At 35.2% G+C, this 22852-nt stretch overlaps 2 protein-coding genes across 3 annotated transcripts in view; one reads left to right on the top strand and one right to left on the bottom strand.

The window, feature by feature from the left end:
* wdr48a (WD repeat domain 48a) overlaps window positions 1–3767 on the top strand; it is a 23574-nt gene extending 19807 nt beyond the window's left edge. For both annotated transcript variants that reach the window (XM_056451082.1, XM_056451081.1), the window contains exons 18-19: window positions 323–512; window positions 3038–3767. In XM_056451082.1, coding sequence (XP_056307057.1) covers window positions 323–512; window positions 3038–3133 — 286 coding nt within the window. In that variant the 3' untranslated portion in view covers window positions 3134–3767. The remainder of the gene's footprint in view (window positions 1–322; window positions 513–3037) is intronic.
* Window positions 3768–8598: 4831 nt separating this feature from the next.
* Window positions 8599–22452, bottom strand: gorasp1b (golgi reassembly stacking protein 1b). Its single transcript, XM_056450880.1, has 9 exons — window positions 22393–22452; window positions 19970–20050; window positions 18809–19012; window positions 15425–15511; window positions 14372–14502; window positions 12767–12878; window positions 11663–11765; window positions 9587–9673; window positions 8599–8858 (listed from the first exon to the last, which is right to left on the bottom strand). Exons 1-9 carry the CDS (start codon window positions 22444–22446, stop codon window positions 8725–8727), a joined length of 993 nt encoding a protein of 330 aa, XP_056306855.1. The 5' UTR covers window positions 22447–22452; the 3' UTR covers window positions 8599–8724.
* Between the last annotated feature and the right edge of the window lie 400 nt (window positions 22453–22852).

The raw sequence follows: 22852 nt of genomic DNA, 5'->3' as shown, positions 1-22852 counted from the left end.
GCATAAACAGCAACCAACACAACCAAAGGGGAGTCCATTTGCCCAGAGTGTACTGTTGAATTTCAAGGCATTTCCCCAAAATATACATCAAAATAAGATTTGTCAGCAAAAATGATTCCATTTGCACAGAGAAAGTTGTGGCCAAATTAAGACTCAAAATCAGCCCAGAGTGGAAGAAAACGACCCAACAGCACACAAGGGTTAATTGTTTATATTTAAAAAATACATTTTTTGTGATGTATTTAATTACATAAACGTGGGTATTTGATGAGAACGTTTTTTTTTAATTGGTAAAAATTGTGTGTGTGTGTGTGTGTGTCAGGGACCGTCTGTCAGCGAGTGATATGCTGCAGGTGAGGAAGGTGATGGAGCATGTGTATGAGAAGATCATTAATCTGGACAGCGAGTCTCAGACTGGAGGATCTGCAGCAGAAAAGCCCAGCGAGCAGAAGGAGGACGAGGAGATGGCGGTGCAGGCCGAGGAGAAGATCGAGCTGCTCTGCCAGGATCAGGTGCTGCGGCACTTTTATTTATTTGTGTGTGTATATATATGTATATATATATATATATATATATATATATATATATATATATATATATATATATATATATATATATATATATATATATATATATATATATATATATATATATATATATATATATACATATACATATATTTATATATATACATATACATATATTTATATATATACATATACATATATATATATATATATATATACATATACATATATATATATATATATACATATACATATACATATATATATATATATACATATACATATATATATATACATATACATATACATATACATATATATATATATATATACATATATATATACATATACATATATATATATATATATACATATATATATATATATATATATATACATACATATATATATATATATATACATATACATATATATATATATATATATACATATTTATATATATATACATATACATATTTATATACATATACATATTTATTTATATATATATACATATACATATTTATATATATATATATATATTTATATATATATATATATATATATATATATATATATATATATATATATATATATATATATATATATAATATATATATATATATATATATATATATATATATAATATATATATATACATATATATATATATATATATATATATATATATATATATATATATATATATATACATACACGCACACACACACACACACACAATAATTTTTCAATTATTTCCCAAATGATGTGAAACAGATTCAGGAATGTTTCACAGTATTTCCGATAGTATTTTTTTATTGTTTCTTCTGGAGAAAGTCAATATTATTAGCCCCCTTAAGCAATATTAGTTTTGAATTGTCTACAGCAGTGTTTCCCAACCCTGTTCCTGGAGGCACACCAACAGTACATATTTTGGATGTCTTTCTGACCCATTAACTTCAGGTTTTAGAGTCTCTTCTAATGTTCTGATGAGTTGATTCAGGTGTGTTTAATTGGGAAGAGGTTGAAAATGTGTACTGCTGGTGTGCCTTCAGGAACAGGGTTGGGAAACACTGGTCTACAGAACAAACCACTGTTACACAATGACTTGCCTAATTACCCTAACTTTACCCTAATTACCATAATCATTATTATGATTAGAAATGTGTTGGAAAAAGTCTCTCTGTTAAACAGAAATTGGGGAAAATATATAGAGGGGAGCGAATAATCCAGGAGGACTTCAGCGGTATATAAATATTTCTGGGCAATAGTTAATCATTTAATGATTTATCACATCCAAAATAAAAGTTTGTTTTAACCTTAAATGTGTGCGAAGGTGTAACAGATCTCAGCTGATCTGTGATTTCTATGGATCACAAGCCACCGTTCGGAATACCCATGACTCGCAGATTAATTAATTAATTAAGCCTCTCGCGTCATTCAAATCACATGTATGAAAGCATTTAGGCTTTTGTCTAAAATATAGTGATGACGGAAGACGTTGTGGTGGGTTATTGGGGATGTGGTGGGTTTCTCAGGTTATTAAAGGTGTTTTCTGACACTAGTTTAGCCTGTATTAATGCATTCAGTGTAAGCTGCACGATTAATCATTAAAAGATCAGGATCTCAACACCCACGCAACATCAATTATAAATGATGCTGATTTGCATACGTTTATTAATCCTTCCAATCGCTGCATTCAAATCTGTGTTTGAAACATGCAAATATCGAGAAAGAGATTTAGACTTTAGTCTTTTGAGTTAGTTAAAGTCAAATAACACAACAGTACTGGGAGAACAGTTTATAGCTTAGATCAAACCACTGATGTTTACGGTAAAGATTAAAATCACCATCATATGCATTTAACTTGATGCTCAAAATGAAAAGTTGTAGGCAGCATTTACATTATTTAACCAATAGGTGGCGACAACCAGCCATCAAACATCTAGCAATGAAACATGAAGTTTTGAGTGAATAACTCAATCATTTATTGAAAATGAGACTAAAATAAACATGGTTGTACAAATTACATGCTAGATTTCTACATTTACTGTTATCAGCAACAGTAACAGTAACAGTAAGTTTTTCCACAGCTGGATATTTTACTATTTATTTTTCTTCAGCTGATTATTTCTTTATTTTATTTTTAGTAAAATGACAGGTTCTCAGTCCTGTTTGTTAAAACCAAAAGTGTCTTGCAGTGCTGTTTCTGTAATAAATGAAAAGCAAATTACATTTGTCTACTCCCCTTTTTGGCTGATCCGAAAAATGGTCTGATCCATGACTAAAAAAAACATAATGTGATCCAGACTTCCCAGTGATGGGTTGCGGCTGGAAGGGCATCCCCTGTGTAAAACAAATGCTGGATAAGTTGGCAGTTCATTCTGCTGTGGTGACCCCAGATTAATAAAGGGACTAAGCCAACAAGAAAATGAATGAATGTGATCCAAACCGTGAGATTTGGGATCCGTTACACCACTAATCGTGTGTGTTTTTGTTATATCTGTAAGGTTTTGGACCCCAACATGGACCTGCGAACAGTGAAGCACTTCATCTGGAAGAGCGGCGGTGACCTGACGCTTCACTACCGGCAGAAATCAACGTGAAACTCTCATGCATACACACTTCCATTAAAAAGCACACTCACCCGCACTCACGCTTCAGTCTGGAGATGTGAGGAGAAACGCTGGACAAACGCAGAAACACTCTTTCAGTTTCTACTTTATTTTTGTTTTTCTCTCATTTCACATTCCAGTGATGTGTTTGTTGCCAATGACGTCTTCAGATCTGCGGAACTGCTTTAAAAAAACAACCGTGAGTCTTGAAGGAGCACTGAAGAACTCCGTTTCCCATGATGCATCTCTCTCACTGACGTGCTGTGGTCATCAGTGCATCCATTCTGTACATATACTGTAATTATTTTGTAGTCCAGTTGGAGCGTAGGAGGTTTTTATTTACCTTTTCTGTTTTTAAGAAAACGTACGGTGTCTACAAAAAGGTGCTTATTCATGTCAAATATGAGGATTCGTAACGTCATAAAGTAGGATTAATTCATGCAAACAAAAAAATGCATGTATGAAAATATGAGGACGAGTTTAAGTAGTGCTGTCAAATGATTAATCACAGTCGAAATAAAAGGTTGTGTTTATTTAGAGCAGGGGTCACCAATCTCGGTCCTGGAGGGCCGGTGTCCCTCCAGGGTTTAGCTCCAACTTGCCTCAAAACACCAGCCTGGGTGTTTCAAGTACACCTAGTAAGACCTTGATTAGTTTGTTCAGGTGTGTTTGATTAGAGTTGGAGCTAAAATCTGCAGGACACCAGCCCTCCAGGAACAAGTTTGGTGGTTTTAGATAATACATTTATGTATATATAATTGAAGTCATAATTATTCGCCCTCCTGTGAAACTTTTATTTATCATCAAAGTGAATAAGCAAGGCAATTATCACAGTATTTCATATAATATTTTATTCTTATGGGAAAAGTCTTATTTATTTTAACTAAAAGCAATTTTTAAACAATTTTAAGGTCAATATTGTTTGCCCCTTAATATTTTTATTTTCAATTGTCTACAGAACAAACCACTGTTGTCCAATGACTTGCCTAATTAACCTGTTTACACCTTTATGCTGCACAGTATTTTATCAATACTAGTAACTTTGACTTCAACTCGTAGAGTGCATGTATATTTATGGAATTTAAATATTGATTAGGCATGCGTGCATAAATTAATACACACATAAAATACAATTTTTTAAAATGTTTTAATTTTTAATGTTTATGCATTTATTTGATCCAAAATACAGCAAAAACTGTCCAATTTAGACATATTTTTATTATTTAAGATAAACATTTTCTATTTGAATGAGTTTTAAAATGTTTATTCCTGAGATTTCAATGCTGAATATTTATCATCAATTCTCATCGCGTGATCCTTCAAAGCACTCTAATATGATCATGTGCTGTTTAAGAGATTATTATTATTTAAGATGATAAATTATTTACAGAATATTTCAGATTGATTTTAGATCTTTGTATGTTTCTTTTTATTAAAGAATCCTGAAAAACTTCATAAATATTGATGATGATGATGATGATAATGAATATTTATTTTGCTGTAAATCAGCATGATAGAATGATTTCTGAAGGATCATGTGCATGTGACTGGAAACTAAAAATTCAGCCTTTTACATAACATTTTATAATGTATTTAAAGAGAAGACAGCTATTTTAAACAGTATATAAATGCATATTTAATATAATTAAATATTTAAAGCATAATTCGTTAAAAAATCCTGATAAACATTACTCAACTGTTCATAAATGATGTAATAATAATGATAATGAATATTTGTTTTGCAGCAAATTGGCATAATAGAATGATTTCTGAAGGATCATGTGACTGAAAGCTAAAAATTCACCTGTGAAATAACAATTAAGTAATATTTTAAAAAGAGAAAACAGCTATTTTAAACAGTATATAATTGAATATTTAATATATTAAAATTTAATATTTAAATAAATGACGGTGCAATGATGATGACCATTATAATAATATAATACTAATAATGAATATTTCGCTACAAATCAGCATAATATTATGATTTCTGAAGGATCATGTCAAACAAAAAATTCTGCTTTGAAAATCACAGGAATAAATGACATTTTATAATACTGTATATTTAAGAGAGCCATTTTAAACAGTATATAATTGCATATTTAATATATTATAATTAAATATTTAAAGCATAATTCATTAAATCCTGTTAAACATTACTCAACTGTCCATAAATGATGATGATGATGGTAATAATAATAATAATAATAATAATGAATGTTTTTAATAATGAATTGGCATAATAGAATGATTTCTGAAGGATCATGTGACTGAAAGCTAAAAATTCACCTGTGAAATAACACTTAAGTAACATTTTAAAAAGAGAAAACAGCAATTTTAAACAGTATAATTGAATATTTAATATATTAAAATTTAATAATTAAATAAATTACGGTGCATAGATGACTATGATGACCATAATAATAATAATAATAATGAATATTTTGCTACAAATCAGCATAATATCATGATTTCTGAAGGATCATGTGAAACTAAAAATTCTGCTTTGAAATCACAGGAATAAATTACATTTTATAATACTGTATATCAGTGTTTCCCAACCCTGTTCCTGAAGGCACACCAGCAGTCCACATTTTCAACCTCTCCCTAATCAAACACACCTGAATCAACTCATCATAACATTAGAAGAGACTCCAACACCTGAAGTTAATGGGTCAGATAAGGGAGACAATCAAAATATGTACTGTTGGTGTGCCTCCAGGATCAGGGTTGGGAAACACTGCTGTATATTTAAAGAGAGCCATTTTAAACAGTATATAATTGAATGTATAATAAATATATTTCATTAAATGTATTTATTATAATTAAAACATAATAAATACACACACATGCATTATTAAACTTTTATATTGAATGTGATTAATCATGGTGGATCATTTGACGGCACTATTTTTTTTTTTCCTTCATCCGGATGGATTGCTGCTGAGCGTCATCTTTCCATACATGAGTAGGAAAATACTCTAAAAATCAATTTTATAAAACAAGATGAATTATTAGAGAGCTATTAAAGGATGACATCACGGTTTGTGTCAATCATCCAGAGATTTGCACAGTGTTTGGTGAAATATATTCATGTAAACATTTGGTCTTCGGCGAATATAATAATTATAGCAACACCGAAACCATCAGAACGGAAATCAGGACACTGAAGAAAGATGTCCGTGTCCACTCTCCCCTGTATCTATGCTTCCTGTGTTGATTGTAATTATATGCAGTATATTTTGGGTAAATAACAGCTTAATAAATTAACCAATAACGAACTAGTTTACATGTTTATGTCTGGTTATCAACTACAGTTTTATTTTGTAGCGTTCTCTGAGGTCCAGTTCTATTGTTATTAAGATTTTAACATGAAAAACAAATCATAATTCATTCATTCATTTTCCTTCAGCTTAGACCCTTTATTCATCACGGGTCGCCACCGCGGAATGAACTGCCAACTATTCCAGCATATGTTTTACACAGTGAAAGCCCTTCCAGCTGCAACCCAGCACTGGGAAACACCCATACACACATCAATTCCCCTATAGCGCATGTGTTTGGACTGTGGGGGAAACCGGAGCACCCAGAGGAAACCCATGCCAACACGAGGAGAGCATGCAAACTCCACACAGAAACGCCAACTGATCCAGGCAGGACTCGAACTAGTGACCTTCTTGCTGTGAGGCGACAGTGCTAACCAGAAGTGGGTGTTGCTCTTCTGTAGAGGTGAGGCTTATCCACCCTTTTACATCACAGATTCCAGAAGCTGCCTAATATAAATGCTAATATACCTTTCATGCATCCGAAATATGTCGCTGCTTATTAAGGATGCAAAAACCGAGCAGGTTAGTACTTTTGAAATTCTACAGCAAAATAAAGGCAAAACTAATGACATGCTTAAGTTGTTTCATATTGAACATGTGAATATTTCTCAGTTTCAGAAGCAGAAAACAGCGTCTGCATTCACATATGGCAGTATTTCAGAGGTAAGCATGACATATTTGTTAACCTCATGTGGTGTTTTGATCTGATCACACACACAGGATTCTTAATTCGCTCGTCTCTTCAACATTTTAAATTTAGTTTAGTTAAATTTTATTTCTAAATGTAAGCGTCTGCACCAGCTATAGAGATAATAACCGTTTCCAAATAACAGGTGACACAATGCTCCATCGTGATTCAGCATAGCAGATATGTCCGTCACATTGAACTGTAGATGTTCAAATATATAGTGTGTGATCATGCTAAATTTTATTATTTATAAAATGATTCAAAACTTCTATATCATAAAAACAAAGTGTGTGTGTGTGTGTGTGTGTGAGATGCATATGACAATGCATTTTGCTTTATTTTCTGAACTATTAATACAATTTCTTAAAAATTTTATCACTTTATTTGCAAAAAAGAACATTCATTCATTCTCGTTTGGTTTAGTCCCTTGTTTATCAGAGGTCGCCACAGCGGAATAAACCGCCAACTATTCCAGCATATGTTTTACACAGCGGATGCTCTTACAGCTGCAACCCAATATTGGGAAACACCCATACACGCTCATTCTCACACACACACACACACACTCATTCTCTACAGCCAATTTAGTTCATCAATTCCCCTATAGCACATATGTTTTGGACTGTGAGGGAAACCGTTGCACCTGGAGGAAACCCATGCCAACATGAGGAGAACATGCAAACTCCACACAGAAATGACCACTGACCCAGCCGGGACTCAAACCAGCGACCTTTTTGCTGTGAGGCCACAGTGTTAACCACTGCGCCACTGTGCCCCCCCAAAAAAGAATTCATTCATTCATTTTCCTTCGGCTTAGTTCCTTTATTAATCAGGGGTCGCCACAGCGGAATGAACCTCCAACTTATCCAGCACATGTTTCCAGCACTTCCAGCTGCAACCCATCACTGGGAAACACCCATGCATTCTCACATTCACACACATACACTACGGACAATTTAGCCTACCCAATCCCTCTATGTGTTTGGACTGTGGAGGAAAACTCAGCATCTGGAGGAAACACACGCCAACACGAGGAGAATATGCAAACTCCACAGCGACCAGCGACCTTCTTGCTGTGAGGCCACAGTGCGAAACACTGAGCCACCCCAAAGAAGAACAGTAGGTGGATATAAAATAAAATAATATTTAAAGAAAAGCTATCTATATTATAATCAAAATGTTTTTTTCATGGTTTTAGAGGTGGAATATTATATTTTATTATCATATATTCACAGTTAGATGAAGGCAATATTCTGTAAAGCAGAAATACACAGTGGTACACACACAATGTGGTGCTTTAAAGCAGATTTCAGTGTAATCCTACATGCAGCCCTCAGCAACAGCATCATATACACACACACACATATATATATATATATATATATATATATATATATATATATATATATATATATATATACACAGTATATTTAAAGCTTCATTTATACATATTATATTACTCCACAGGTAAAACATTTCAAGCAGCTGAACTATTTCTGTGAAAGAAACCCTGAGAACACACACACACACACACACACACACACACACACCTGAGGCACAGCACATGATTATGTGTGCGTTTTCTGTGTACATTTGCCAGTCTTGTCATGCTTTGGTGTTGTATTTATGATTTCAGGTGGTGTTTGAGTATCGCAGATCCCTGAATCCTCCAGCAGGACTGAAGAGCTGATCCTCGGTTTGTCTGTGGATGAGGAAATAATGCAGCGTTAGTGGAGAAGTCTGATTAAAGAGGAGCTCTTATGCAGAAATCTCTTTTATAAGGGGTTTAAAGACCGTTGTGTGGCAGCAGTGTGTGAATATAGTCAGCTTCTAATGGTAAACATTAACTATTTGTTATAATCACACTTGTTAAATGCGACACTTTGATTGACTTTTTCCATTTGTACGTGCAATCAGAGGGGGAAAGCCCCGCCCACTAGTGCTCATCTCTCCCTCATTAGCATAAACAGCAGCCCTGAGTGAGAAGCAGCCGTCTGTCCATTAGCCATTAGAGTGTTTGAGCTGCTGAAGATCATGTCAGCATAGACTAAGAGGATTATAGATGAGGAGTTGTAGATGAAGCAGCAACAGGAGCGACATAGACTGACAGAAGCATGAAGCACACACTCACACTAAAGCACACACACTGCTGTTTTACATCTGTCACTATGCTGACACACAGGTGTCTGTAGCTCCGCCCTCTTCTGAAAAGAGCACAATCTCATTTGCATTTAAAGCGACAGTCACCAAAACACCACAATTAGGATCAAAGCCTGAAAGGGTCCGTTCGGAGAGTTAGAGAGCATTATCTGTGTGCTATTATGTGCTCAAACTTCACTACACACTCTACAGACAGCAGAGACACATTTTACATCTTGTAAAAAGAAGAATGATACCGAAGGGCCCCTTTAAAGCTAATCTGATGCTTACTAATAGACTCATCATCATCTTTCAGAGAGGAAGTAGAGGCGTCTGGAAGGGAAGCAGATGAATCTAAACATTCAGAGAGATCCACAGCTGCAAAAACACACACAAAAATAGTTTTCTTGATTAGCATTTTAATTGCATTGACAAAATTCTAAATATTTTGAACGGGCATTGTAACCACTGGTCGACCTTTTGGTTATCATTTAACGGTGCAGTATGTAAGTTTGACACCCAGTGGTTGAACTAGGTATTGCACTCCTGGATCAAAACAAACGCAAGCGCAGGTTGCCAGATTGAGGACAGGAGCGAGGGATTTAAACTGTGTTCAAAATAAAAGCAAGGACACACGATAGAAGGAATATTCTCCATATTAAAAGGAGTTTTTGTCTTAACAAACACCTTGAGTTGATATATTAGAAACGGCTTGTATTTCTCACAGCTGAACACCAGAAAGCTGACAATGATCAGCTCAGGTATACCTCATGTGCTTTATTCAGTGTTAAATGCTGATAACGTGAGTTTGAATTACATTTTACATGAAATTTATTGCCGTACTACTGAAAGCAGCAGCAGATAGTTCACCTCAGATCTGAAAAATACAATAAACCATCTGAAATTGATCTTTAGAACATATGAGTGACTCAGTATCTACATTTAATAAAGTTAAAAAGGTTTAATATGTATTCATTAGATTATAAACCTTACCATTTTATGAGTGAGTGCACTATTCTGTGCTTCTGAATGGCTGTGTTTACATCTGTCATGTTTCGTCTGGTCCAAACTGCCAAATTTACTGCGTATCTCGTCATGAATTGTGATGTTAATTAGCACACAGGGTTACAATATAACCTGCTCACCTAACGTTTACATTCGTAATATTTCATTTGCTAATTAATAACCTCATGTGGAACTCTGAATCTGCGTCTCATTTCGGAGTCTGCTACTGTCCACCGGAGGTCACATTTCGGTCACGGACGCATGCTTTCAGAGCCTTTCTGAATGAATGAATGAAATACGCTGTTTTCCACCAAGGCAACCCGGAGTGCTGAAATATAATTGGCTAAAGTGGCATTGGGCAGGTTAAAATGACCAAAACAAAGACAGCCATCCGGCACAGAAACATCAGCATTGTTTTTCAGATAAACAAGAATGTTCTTGGCATGTTTCTGAAATATCTGCAAACATATAACTGTATTTATATGCTTTAGAAGAGTCAAAAACTTACATACAGCACATTTAAAGTAAAATATTTGCATAGGATTGTGTGAGAAACACAATTAACACTGCCCAACTTCAATTGAAGCTGGACATTTTTATACAAAGATGGGTATCACTTACTTTGCATTTGGAGATTTTGAAAAGGAACTGATCAGTAAGGAAGCTTCACCTAAGCCATGTCCACACTAATACATTTTACTTTAAAAATACATATTTAGCTTTCCGTTTCGGCCTTCCATCCACACTGAGACCGTATTTTTAGTTTACAAAAATGTACCTTTTCTAAAACGAATCAATTTGAAAATGCCATTTTCGTGTTTCAAGAGTTCCCACTTAGATATGCTTGGCGTATAAAGCAGGTTTGGCATGCTGTCCCGGGAGAGAACCCTGAGCTCGGAGATATTTGAGCCCAGGGCTTCCGCCCGGTCGATAAGCATATCAGGAGATCCGAGATCAGGTAGGTCTCGAGAGCTCCCCCTTTAGAAAAGGGAGGAAAAGGAGGAGATGGGGTGGAAGGGGGGATTCTTCCAAACGAAGATAGAACAGTAGGGAGAAAATGATCCATTTATAGTAAACTAGGATCACTCTGATTGGATTATTACTGATTACAGATGAATGGCCAGACGTGCTCAATCATATCACGTGCTCCTCTCGAAATTAGTTTATGAAACTTTACTTCGAAATCAACCTAGTCAAGCCTTTAAATGTCACTTTAAGACGTACTCAATACTAACATCTTGAAGAATATTCAGTCAAATATTATGGCAGAGATAAAAGAAATGAGTTATTAGAAATGAGTAACTTTTCACAGGAGGGTGAATAATTTAGCCTTTAACTGCATGTGCTAATGATTTGACCCACCAGGAGATGTTTCACAACGATCTGAATCTTCACAAGTGTCCCGAACGGATCCATCATGAGCGTCTCCTTTCTCCTCACCGTCAGTCGAGTTCACTAGAAGCAGCTGAATATCATGAACAACACATCCAGGTCAGATCTTCCAGAAGAGACTCATTACAGAATTGCAGGTAACTAAAAAAGGTCAATTCATCCACAAAATGGGTAGAATATGACTTTTTAAACTAAATTAATACCCCATGTTTAACCCAATGATTGGGTTTGTCCATATTTTATTCTCATACAAATATGCATTTACCTAGCCCAACATTTGGTCAAATATGGACAAACCCAACGTTGGGTTAATTTTTTCAGTGGAATTAGTCTTTTTAACATAACGGTTTGTACATGTTCTATGCCCATATAAATGTGTATTTTTCTACATTTGGACATATTATTCTTTTTAGTTCAATTTGAATTGAACTATTTAACCCAATGGTTGAGTTCGTCCGCATTTTATTCCTATATAAATATGCATTTATCTGTAGTTCAACATTTGATCAAATATGGACAAACCCAATGTTGGGTTAATTTTTTTGTTAAATTTAAATGAGACTTTTTTTAACCCAGTGGTTGAGTTTGTCCATATTTTATGCCCATATATATATATATATATATATATATATATATATATATATATATATATATATATATATATGTATATGTTTCCCAGTGATGGGTTGCAGCTGGAAGGGCATCCGCTGCATAAAACAAAGGCTGGATAAGTTGGCGGTTCATTCCTCTGTGGGGACCTAAATCTAAATCTATAATTAATGTCTAATAATGCTTAAATGTGATAGAGAACATCTGATTCTGTTAACAATTTATTGTTAAACTTTTAAAACCTTAACAGAGTTGATGAAAACTGACTCAAAGAAAACAAAGTTAATATTTTCCAGCATTGTGTGCTTTAGCATTAGATGCTAACCTCAAACCAGACTCCACATGGCATGTCTTTTCATCTTATTAAGAGCTTTTAAAAAGTGAATGAGAAACTGAGTGAAATATCAGTGAATAATTAACATAAATAATCATTAGCGACATTAGTGATATTAGCGAGTGTTGTACCTCAGAGCAGTGCTTGTTTTCCTGCTGTTCAGGTGTGTTGTGGTGTTGATCTGATGTGACTGGACACATGGGGATGCGATGCAGGTATCCGAACCCGACGTCACAGCCAAGACTGAACAAACAGTGGATGAAAGTAAAAAAAAATATAGTAAATTTCACAGTTCACACACATCTGGTTTGTAAGTTATTGTTTGGTTCAATTTGGGTTGAGTAGGAAAAGGCAAACCTGTATATTCACCTGTATATTTTTTGAATATTGCATCAAAGTGGAAATGCAAAGATGCGCATAAATTTAGAAAATGGACATGAATACAACGGAGTAGGATAAGCGGTTTTATCCAATAAGAAAAGTGCATCAGTATGCAGGATGTGATTTAGTTTTTCACAGATGATGATCAGATACATATACGTGTGTTTCAGGGACTATGCATTAAAGGGCACCTATTTTACCCCTTTTTCCAGATTTAATATGAGTCTTTTGTGTCCCCAGAATGTGTCTGTAAAGTTTCAGCTCAAAACACCCATCAGATTATTTATTATGGCTTTCATAAGTTTCTAATTTATAGCTCTGACCATCAGGTTTTAGTGTACTGCGCCTTTAAGGCTAGTCCTTCACGCCCACCGTTTCCACATGCTTATCAGCATGCCTGTCTCCCTCGGCTGCATCAGACAACAGACAGACATGACGGAAGCAGATCTCACGTGGCGTTTGTGAGAAATACTAGAGTAAGAACTTTACCGATCAGTATTTGTTGTGGAGTTGCAGTGATGAGTCACACACAATGTCATTACAAAGTTCACGCACACACACACACACAGCACGGACACGCGCACACGCACAGGTGCGTTTAGCTTTGCACTCTTTTTGCACGCATATGTGACAGGATACAGGTTAATCTCCACTGCTGTATGGAGATCTGTTATATTAATGTACAAAATAAACCTGATTTAACGTCCACAAACCGCGATTGAAGCGTCTTCCTTTATAACTGTTCTGACACGTGGCTGTATCGCTGTAATTCATTACACATGTGCTCTGTTTTAACACATTGCAAACATGTGAAACTCACTCTTGATCATGTTTGATGATGATTGATGATCCTAGCAAACTGAACACACCTTTTATTCCCGGCTGCTTTGCACACATCTGATCTTGTTGATATGATTATACATGTTACTATGGAGACATGTTAATGCATGCAGCTGTCAATCAATTCGGTGGGCGGGGGGGAACTCACTCCTACCTCAAGTTGTGGTCGGTCTGAAAACCGCTCCAATTGGTCCACCGTTTTTATGTTGATACATTTAAAAAAAGCACTGGGTGTGTTTATATCACCCCAATATGACGGTCTATACTCTATATCTATACATATGTCTGTCCAAACAGCTTGAAAAGTAAATTTTTCACCATAGGTGCCCTTTAATGGCTGTTTCCGGCACATTGTAAAACATCTAAAATGTTCTTCTGCAACACTGTTGGAAACACTTGTTGGTGTTTGTTGGAAACACTGATTTGTTTTACAAATGTTTTATGCAATATTCCAGTTTTGTGCATAGGTTTAATGCGCATGTTTGAATGGAAACAGTGTGTTCGCGTTTCTGTACCTGCCGTTTCCACCCCAGGCTGCGTTCGGAGTGATGAGCACTTCTCGACAGCGGTCAGTCTGTGTGTTGTAGACCAGAAGCTTCAGTGATTTACCTTCACATGCCTCGATCAGCGAGAAAAAGTCCTCCGACTGCACAAACACAGACCAAAGAGACCAGTTCACCCAAAAATGAAGATTTCAATTTATTTTAATGAGCAGTTTTTAGTCATGAGGCATTTAAAGTACAAATGAAATCAAAACTAACATTCAGAAAGGAATTGCTAGCTTTGTGGTGAACAATTCATCTAGTTTGCCCTTGTAATCTTCAATTAAAATCTGAACATGCACTTCCTGTTTGTTTTCAGTTAAATTCTCAGATTAGGTCTGTCTGAGGTAATGGGTGTGGTTAACGTATTTAACCACGCCCCTCCAGCTGTCAGTTTTGACAACAAACAGCAATAGTGAGGATGAGGAGTCCGTTAGGTTGTAGTAACTCTCCATAAACCCTGTTCCCCATCTTTCTGAATGAAACACCTACATTACATCCAATCAGCTCGCAGTAGAAAAAACAAGCCACGCCCACTGTTTACTCATTTAATATTCTGTTTCTCTTGGAACTGCATCATAATACGAAAAAAGCAAACAAAATAAAAACGGTCGCAGCTTCCAGCTCATGCAGACTTTAAATGTTGCCAATAAATTGTGCACAATAATCATCCTGCTGTGCATAAGCCTGTACTATGTTTATATGAAGAGATTTCTACATTTGTGCGAGTTATTTGATTTTAAAATATATATTGACATTACATTTTACATTTAGTCATTGTCCAAAGCGATTTACAAATTTAGTTTTGTCATACTTCAATTACACACACACAAAAATTAATAAATAAAACTGCAGCTATGGCCTAATAAACACACCTTTTCATTTACTGTATAATAGAAAATATATATAAAATAAATTGAATCGTGAGTTCAGTGAACGGTTGCGTCTCTAATGTATGCATTAAACACACTTTGAAGCCTCAAGTTGTACCAGATCAGCTTTGAATATGTAATAATCAGATCTTACTTCTTGTAGAACCTGATCTGCTCCAATAATATAATCCGAATGAGGCTTCAGTCCCGCCAGTTCAGCTGGAGAATTCACTTCTACATCCTGCAAGAAGAGTCAGGTAAAGCACATTCAGAAAAACTACAACACACACATACAGTACACACACACACACACACACACACTTATATTTCTTATTTAAATAACAAAGTGATTTAATTTTGATAGCTTTAATCAGAAATATATTTTTGCCTCTTTATTGTACAGGTGAAGTCAGAATTAATAACCCCCTCTTTAAATTACAATTATTAGCCCCCTTTTGATTTTTTTATTCCTTTTTAAATATTTCCTAAATGATGTTTAACAGAGCAATGAAATTTTCACAGTATGTCTGATAATATTTTTTCTTCTGCAGAAAGTCTTATTTGTTTTATTTCGGCTAGAATAAAAGTAGTTTTGAATATTTTTTAATCCATTTAAAGTCAATATTATTAGCCCCTTTAAGCTATATTTATTTTCGATAGTCTACAGAACAAACCATCGTTATACAGTAACTTGCCTAATTACCCTAACCTGCCTAGTTACCCTAATTACCCTAGTTAAGCCTTTAAATGTCTCTTTAAGCTGTATAGAAGTGTCTTGAAGAATATCTAGTCTAATATTATTTACTGTCATCATGACAAAGAGAAAATAAATCAGTTATTAGAGATGAGTTATTAAAACTATTATCATTAGAAATGTGTTGAAGAAATCTGCTCTCTGTTAAACAGGAATTGGGGAAAAAAATAAACAGGGGGGCTAATAATTCTGACTTCAACTGTATCTTGAAGTTAAATGGTATGTAGTGTGTCCTGGTCCTCCAGGTTGGGGGTTGAGCATTGGGCTAACAACTCGCCTCGTAAAACCAGATGTTGAGAAACCCCAATATGGAGCGACTAAATATCAACTTTGATATAAATGGCCCTGGGAGTAAATAAGTAAATGTATCCTAATTTAAGGGTTTTTATTTAATTCAAAATTCAGTGCACAATTAAGTAGGGTGTATTAAAGTGAGCACAATAAAAGTCTGATTAAAAAAATAATTTACACCTGCTAAATGTTAATAAAATATTGTGCTGATTAATATTATTATTGTTATTATAATTGGAACATTTCATTTTAGTACATTGCAATTTTTAAAAAAATGTTTAACAAGAAAAAATGACTAAGTTTTATTCTGCATATTGATTTAAGAATGTGTAGATATGTTAATAATAAGAAAAAAGAAAATCTATACAAAATGCTAAGATAATAATTGTATTTGTACTTCAGTAACTGAAGTGCAGATTCAGTGGGATCCAAACGAGCTTTTCAATGAAACTCAAACAGGCTTACAATAAGTGGGGATTAGAAAAGGATGACAGAATTTACATTTTGAGTGAAAAATGTGTATTTTAGCCCATATCTCATGCATTTGTGTGCCTGGTTTTGTTGATAAACTTGTATATGTGAGCTTATTATGATATACAGTTGAATGTCAAATTAAGTTATTTTGTTTTAAAAGCTATTATACAAAAATCATTCTTTAAGGGGTTGTATATCCAGCATCTAATGGTAAACATTAATTATTTCTATTTTTATAATGACATTTGATAAAAACAGTCTGCAGAAACACTGTGATTGACATTCTCTCTTTGTACATGTCATTAGAGGGGGAAAGCCCTGCCCACTAATGACCATCTCATTAGCATAAACAGCAGCCCTAAGTGAGAAGCAGCCGTCTGTCCATTAGCCATTAGAGTGTTTGGTTGCATTTACACTGCACTGTTCAAGTGACTCAATTCCGATGTTTTTCTCCCGTGTGGCACAGATGGGATTCGGCCCATGTACGTGTAAGCAGGTACAAATCACATGGATTCCCATTTACTCAAATCAGATTCAGACCTTGTTCATATGTGGAAATTTATCCGATATAAATCGGATCAGTGCCCTCATGTCTGCAGTATAAGCATGTAGATCGGATTTTCACCTGTCAATGCGAGTCGCGCATCATTAAAAACCATAGCGAATGACATCAAGTCTGATGCTTTCATTTCAGAACAGACTTCAGCAGAGTCCCAAACCTTAAATCTCACACACAAGGACTAAAACAAGCATTTATATTGTCATATAGCACAGGTATTTAAGCATGTTAACGAGAGCGAGAGAGCGCAATGTCCGCCACATAACCAATATAAACTAATGTAAAACTAGAGCATACATCACATGCATAAATCACGCCATGGACATGACATTAAGATGCCTGAAGGTTTTAAAAAGCCTATATATCTAAAGAAGATGGACAAATGAGAACCTTTCTGTCATAAACTACAGTAAAACAGCTTGTCAAAAGCTGCGAACAGATTACATAAAGGAATAGAGAAAAGAGCGCTCTTTTATTATCAGCTGTCAGTCAGCGCCCGCTCTTTTTTTCCTGGTCATTGCACCTTTGCCGTGTGCTGTGTAAATGCAGACGATCGGATACGAGTCACTTTTAAAAGATGATGTAAGCAGGTCAGCAAACAAATCGGATACAGTCAAAAAAATCAGAATTGACCATCAAGATCTGCTGTGTAAATGCAGGCTTAGAGCTGCTGAAGACAATGTCAGCATAGACCAGGCATGGGCAAACTCGATCCTCGAGGGCCGGTGTCCCTGCAGAGTTTTGCTCCAACACTAATCAAACTCACCTGAACACCCTAATTAGTGTCTTCAAGATCACTAGAACGCTACAAGCAGGTGTGTTTGATTAGGGTTGGTGCAAAACTATGCAGGGACACCGGCCCTCCAGGATCGAGTTTGCCCATCCCTGGCATAGACTAAGGATTATAGATGTGGAGTTTTAGATGAAGCACAAATAAACAGTGACAGGAGTCTCCATAGACTGACAGAAGCACTCTGCGTCCTGTTTTCAATCTGGCACTATGCTGACACACAGGCGTTTGTAGCTCCGCCCTCTTTAAAAAGACCACAAAGCCTAACAGGGGCAGTTTCAAAGGATTATGATGAGAATACAATTTTTTCCTAATATATGTTTAAATATTTAATTAACACTAATTGTTAGAGGGATAGTTCACCCCAAAATGAAAATGTACTCACCATTTACCCTCCCTGAAGTGCTTCCAATGTTTTTCTGATGAGCACAAAAGAAGATATTTTGAAGAATGTTTAAAACCTGTAACCATTGACTTCCAAAGTAGCAAATACTATGGAAATTAATGGTTAACAGTTTCCAAAATAAGTTATTTAGTGTTCAACTGAAGAAAGAAACTCCTAAAAGTTTAAAACAATTAAAGTGTGAGTAAATGATTTAATTTTTGGGGTGAACTTGTCCCTTTGACTAATGCCTGACAGAAATGATACGGATGTTCCTAGAAAACTCACCAGCACGTGCCAGACGTATTGATCGGCCCCCTGGAAGCTGCAGAAGCGCACACTGGCCCCCAGGAGCCCCTGACCACCCCACAGGTTACTGGGAACCAGCTCCAGCTCTCGAACCCTCATCACTTTACTGCTGTAAACCTGCAGCTTCACCGGCTTCTCCACATTAGCCTTCAGGAGCTCCTTCAGCGTGCTGCTCTCTTTATTCTGAGCACAAACACACGCTTTATTAATATATACACAGTTGAAGTCAGCATTATTCGCCCTCCTGTAAATTTTTTCCCCAATTTCTGTTTAGCGGAAAGAGTATTTTCAACACATTTCTAAACATAATAGTTTTAATAACTCATTTCTTTTTTCATTTTAAGGTTTATTAAGTAAAACAGAACACAACAAACAATATTGTCTCAGAATATACACACTTTGCTGGTAAATATATGAATTGCCATACATGTGGGTTCAGCTGTTGGGGATACAAAATGTAATGTTACACAGTATGTAGACATCACGAAGTCCTATAAGGTAGTGTACCAGTCAGTTTTCATGAAGGGTGCTGGATTTGGATAGAGCACGTTTCAGGTCTAAGTATCCAAGAAAGGGTTCCCAGGTAGCAAAGAATTGTTCTTTAGAATTAGACCTGATAAATCTGAGCCTTTCCAAGTGGATAACGGAGGCCATATGCATTATTAATAACTCATTTCTAATAACTGATTTATTTGATCTCTGCCATAATATTTGACTAGACATTGTTCAAGATACTAGTATTCATCTTAGGCAAGGCAAGTTTATTTATACAGCACATTTCATACACACTGGCAATTTAAAGTGCTTCCTTCACATAAACAGGAATAAAAGAGACAAGTATAAATAAAATAAAAACAAATAATATAAAAACAGTTTTTCCATTTTCCAAAACACCGGTGTATCATATTTTCTCACTTTACTCTGGGACTTCCCCATTCTGGTGATCACCAACCCCCCCCTCCCCCCTTTGTGGACTTTTTCAGTACTTATTAATCTATTGGACGTCTCCAACAGATTCGATTTTTCACCTAAAATCGGAAAGTTAAGCTTTACAGCTCTAATAACTGGTGAAAGCTTAAAGTAACATTTAAAGGCTGAACTAGATTAATTAGGTCAAAGATTTAAAATTCTATTTCTCACCAGTCTTGTGTGTCCAATTGACAGAATAAAATCAAAGAAGGGCTCCAGACCGGCTCTCTCTGCTGGAGAATTCTCCTGAATCTGGGAATTAAAGTAGATTATTTTCACTAACAATAAAAAAAAATTCAGCTGTCGCATTCATTCATTCATTTTCCTTCCGCTTAGTCCCTTATTTATCAGGGGTCACCACAGCAGAATGAACCACCAACTTATCCAGTATGTTTTATGCAGCAGATGCCCTTCCAGCCTCAACCCAGTACTGGGAAACACACAAACACTCATTCACACAAACACTACGGCCAATTTAGTTAATCAATTCCCCTATAGCTAGGCAGATTATGAGCCCATCATTAATTCTGTTTATTTACTTGAGTAAATGTGTTTAGATCTATATTTATTCAGTTTTTTTAATTAATTACAGTAATATTATTGACTAATATGAAAATGTTGATCTGATTTTTGTACAATACAGTTTTTACAGTAATATTTTCTGTATTTTAGTAGAGAAATTATATGAGAGACTTGCTTTGTTTACCAAATAAACTGAATCTAATTGGATTTGCATTGTAAACATTAAATAAAAGTTAAAAAGAGATGACTTTTTATTTCATATATTAAGGTTTTAGTTATGATATTCCCAAAATAATTCTTCAGAAATCCGCAGATTTTTACCAAAATTCTCCGCAGAAATAGCAAAAACGTCCACAGATTCCATCTGGCCCTACCTATAGCGCATGTGTTTGGACTGTGGGGGAAAAAGGAGCACCCGGAGGAAAACCCACGCCAACACGGGGAGAACATGCAAACTCCACATAGATATGCCAACTGACCCAGCCGGGACTCGAATCAGCAACCTTCTTGCTGTGAGGCCACAGTGCTAACCACTGTGTTTCCCCAGTCATATTCACATTTATGCTATTATTTGAAACCTATTCAGAACAATCACGAGGATGATTAATGAATCGTAATGCATTTGAGTCTGTTTTGATATGAAAAATCCACATAAAATACCATTTAAAAAGCACATTTTTTTGTAAGTGAACAAAACTTTGCAAATAATTTCAACCTTATCCCAGCTTTTCTTTAAAAATGAGACTTTAAGAGACTTGATTGAAAATCATTTCATTTTTCTGTGGTCAAAATTGATTTTGTAAACTTAATTTTGCTTTTTTACAATTAAATAAACACTTCGGTAAACAGATTTTTCCAACATTCCTCACATTTTTGGGTTACGTAAGCCTATTAACAAACGTTTTTTCATATGAAACGTATTGTCTATGCAAGTTACATTTCATTTATTTTATTTTAAAACTTTTAAGTAATACTAACAGGGATTTGATACTAATGTCTGCAAAATAAATCATGAACTTGGACTGTTTTTGAACACTTAAGCAATGTAAATTCAACGGAATTTAATTCAATTTAATTCACCCTAATCAAATGATTACAAAAAACTAATAACTTGACTACGTAATAACTACATAAAAATATTAAATAAAATATATTTTTTTACATTAATACATCTCATTAATTTAGATTAATTTTAGACATTTTAAAATTTTAGACATTTAAATTAATACATTTCATTTGTTTCAATAAGAATATATATATATATATATTTAATATAAATATATAATCTAATCCATTCAAAACCCTTTTAATACTACAAATAATACAATAGGGCAACATGGTGGCTCAGTGGTTAGCACTGTTGCCTCACAGCAAGAAGGTTGCTGGTTCGAGTCCCGACTGTGTCAGTTGGCGTTTCTGTGTGGAGTTTGCATGTTCTCCCCGTGTTGGCGTGGGTTTCCTCCGGGTGCTCCGGTTTCCCCCACAGTCCAAACACATGCGCTTTAGGGGAATTGATCAACTAAATTGGCCGTAGTGTATGAGTGTGTGTGTGTGAGAGAGAATGAGTGTGAATGGGTGTTTCCCAGTACTGGGCTGCAGCTGAAAGGGCATCCGATGCGTAAAACATATGCTGGAATAGTTGGCGGTTCATTTCGCTGTGGCGACCCCTGATGAGTAAAGGGACTAAGCCAAAGGGAAATGAATGAATGAATGAAATAATACAATATTTATGACAGTATTTCAGTAGACGAAACACTCTTTAAATAAAATTATATTTACTTTTATTTCTTTGTATTTTAAAGTATGTGTTATGCTTTGTTTGACCCTTTATTGTTAGCACTTTGGTCAACTTTGTTGTTTTAAAGTGCATTATAAATAAAATTTTATTAAATTTAAAAAAAATAAACAAAATCCCCGAATCTCCTGCACATCCCTTGAATTTCTGAACCCCCCGACAAACCTTCACCTCAGATATCAAACACTATTAATGACCTCTTCATCAATACAGACGTCTAATTAAATCCAGCAACGATTAAAACGCTGTGTTTGTGCGCATTAAATGTGACACTCACCCCATGTACATGATATCCGCCCTGTGTAGCAAACACGCTCTGAATGAGACCCATCCTGAACTGAATATACACACGAATACTATGGCGAAGGTACTTATGAATATTAATGAACGCGCGAGCACGTTACTCAGCAACTTTCCGAAGTTTCTCATTAATATTCAGTAAAAGTCAGCTGTTTTAGCCAATCACGCGGGACGTCAGTCTGAAGCGTCTAATCCTTCGCCATAGTGGGATTCGTTCAGTCGGTTTTTTAGTTACTTTAACGTTAATTATTGTTACTTTTTACACTTATCGTTTCATCAAAGAGAAAACAAACGAGATATGAAAGTGTGTGGTGCTAATAAGCACAAATAAAACACTAAAGTGAGTCGTATATGTGTGTTTTCGGTTTATTTAAACAGGCATAAGCAATCAATGTTAGAATAAATAATGGCTAGGAGTTCATAGCACACGGAACGTG

This window comes from Danio aesculapii, chromosome 24 (genome assembly GCF_903798145.1).
Source record: "Danio aesculapii chromosome 24, fDanAes4.1, whole genome shotgun sequence".
NCBI lineage: Eukaryota > Metazoa > Chordata > Actinopteri > Cypriniformes > Danionidae > Danio > Danio aesculapii.
The sequence above is the reverse complement of the archived record's forward strand: the minus strand, read 5'-3'. Positions and strand labels throughout refer to the sequence as shown.

Coding starts and splice junctions, on each gene's coding strand:
- gorasp1b (XM_056450880.1), bottom strand. CDS start 22,446: ATGGGTCTCATTCAGAGCGTGTTTGCTACACAGGGCGGATATCATGTA. Junction 11,766..12,766: donor AAAACAAGCACTGCTCTGAG/GTACAACACTCG, acceptor CATGATATTCAG/CTGCTTCTAGTGAACTCGAC. Junction 8,859..9,586: donor AGATGATGATGAGTCTATTA/GTAAGCATCAGA, acceptor CCTCATCCACAG/ACAAACCGAGGATCAGCTCT.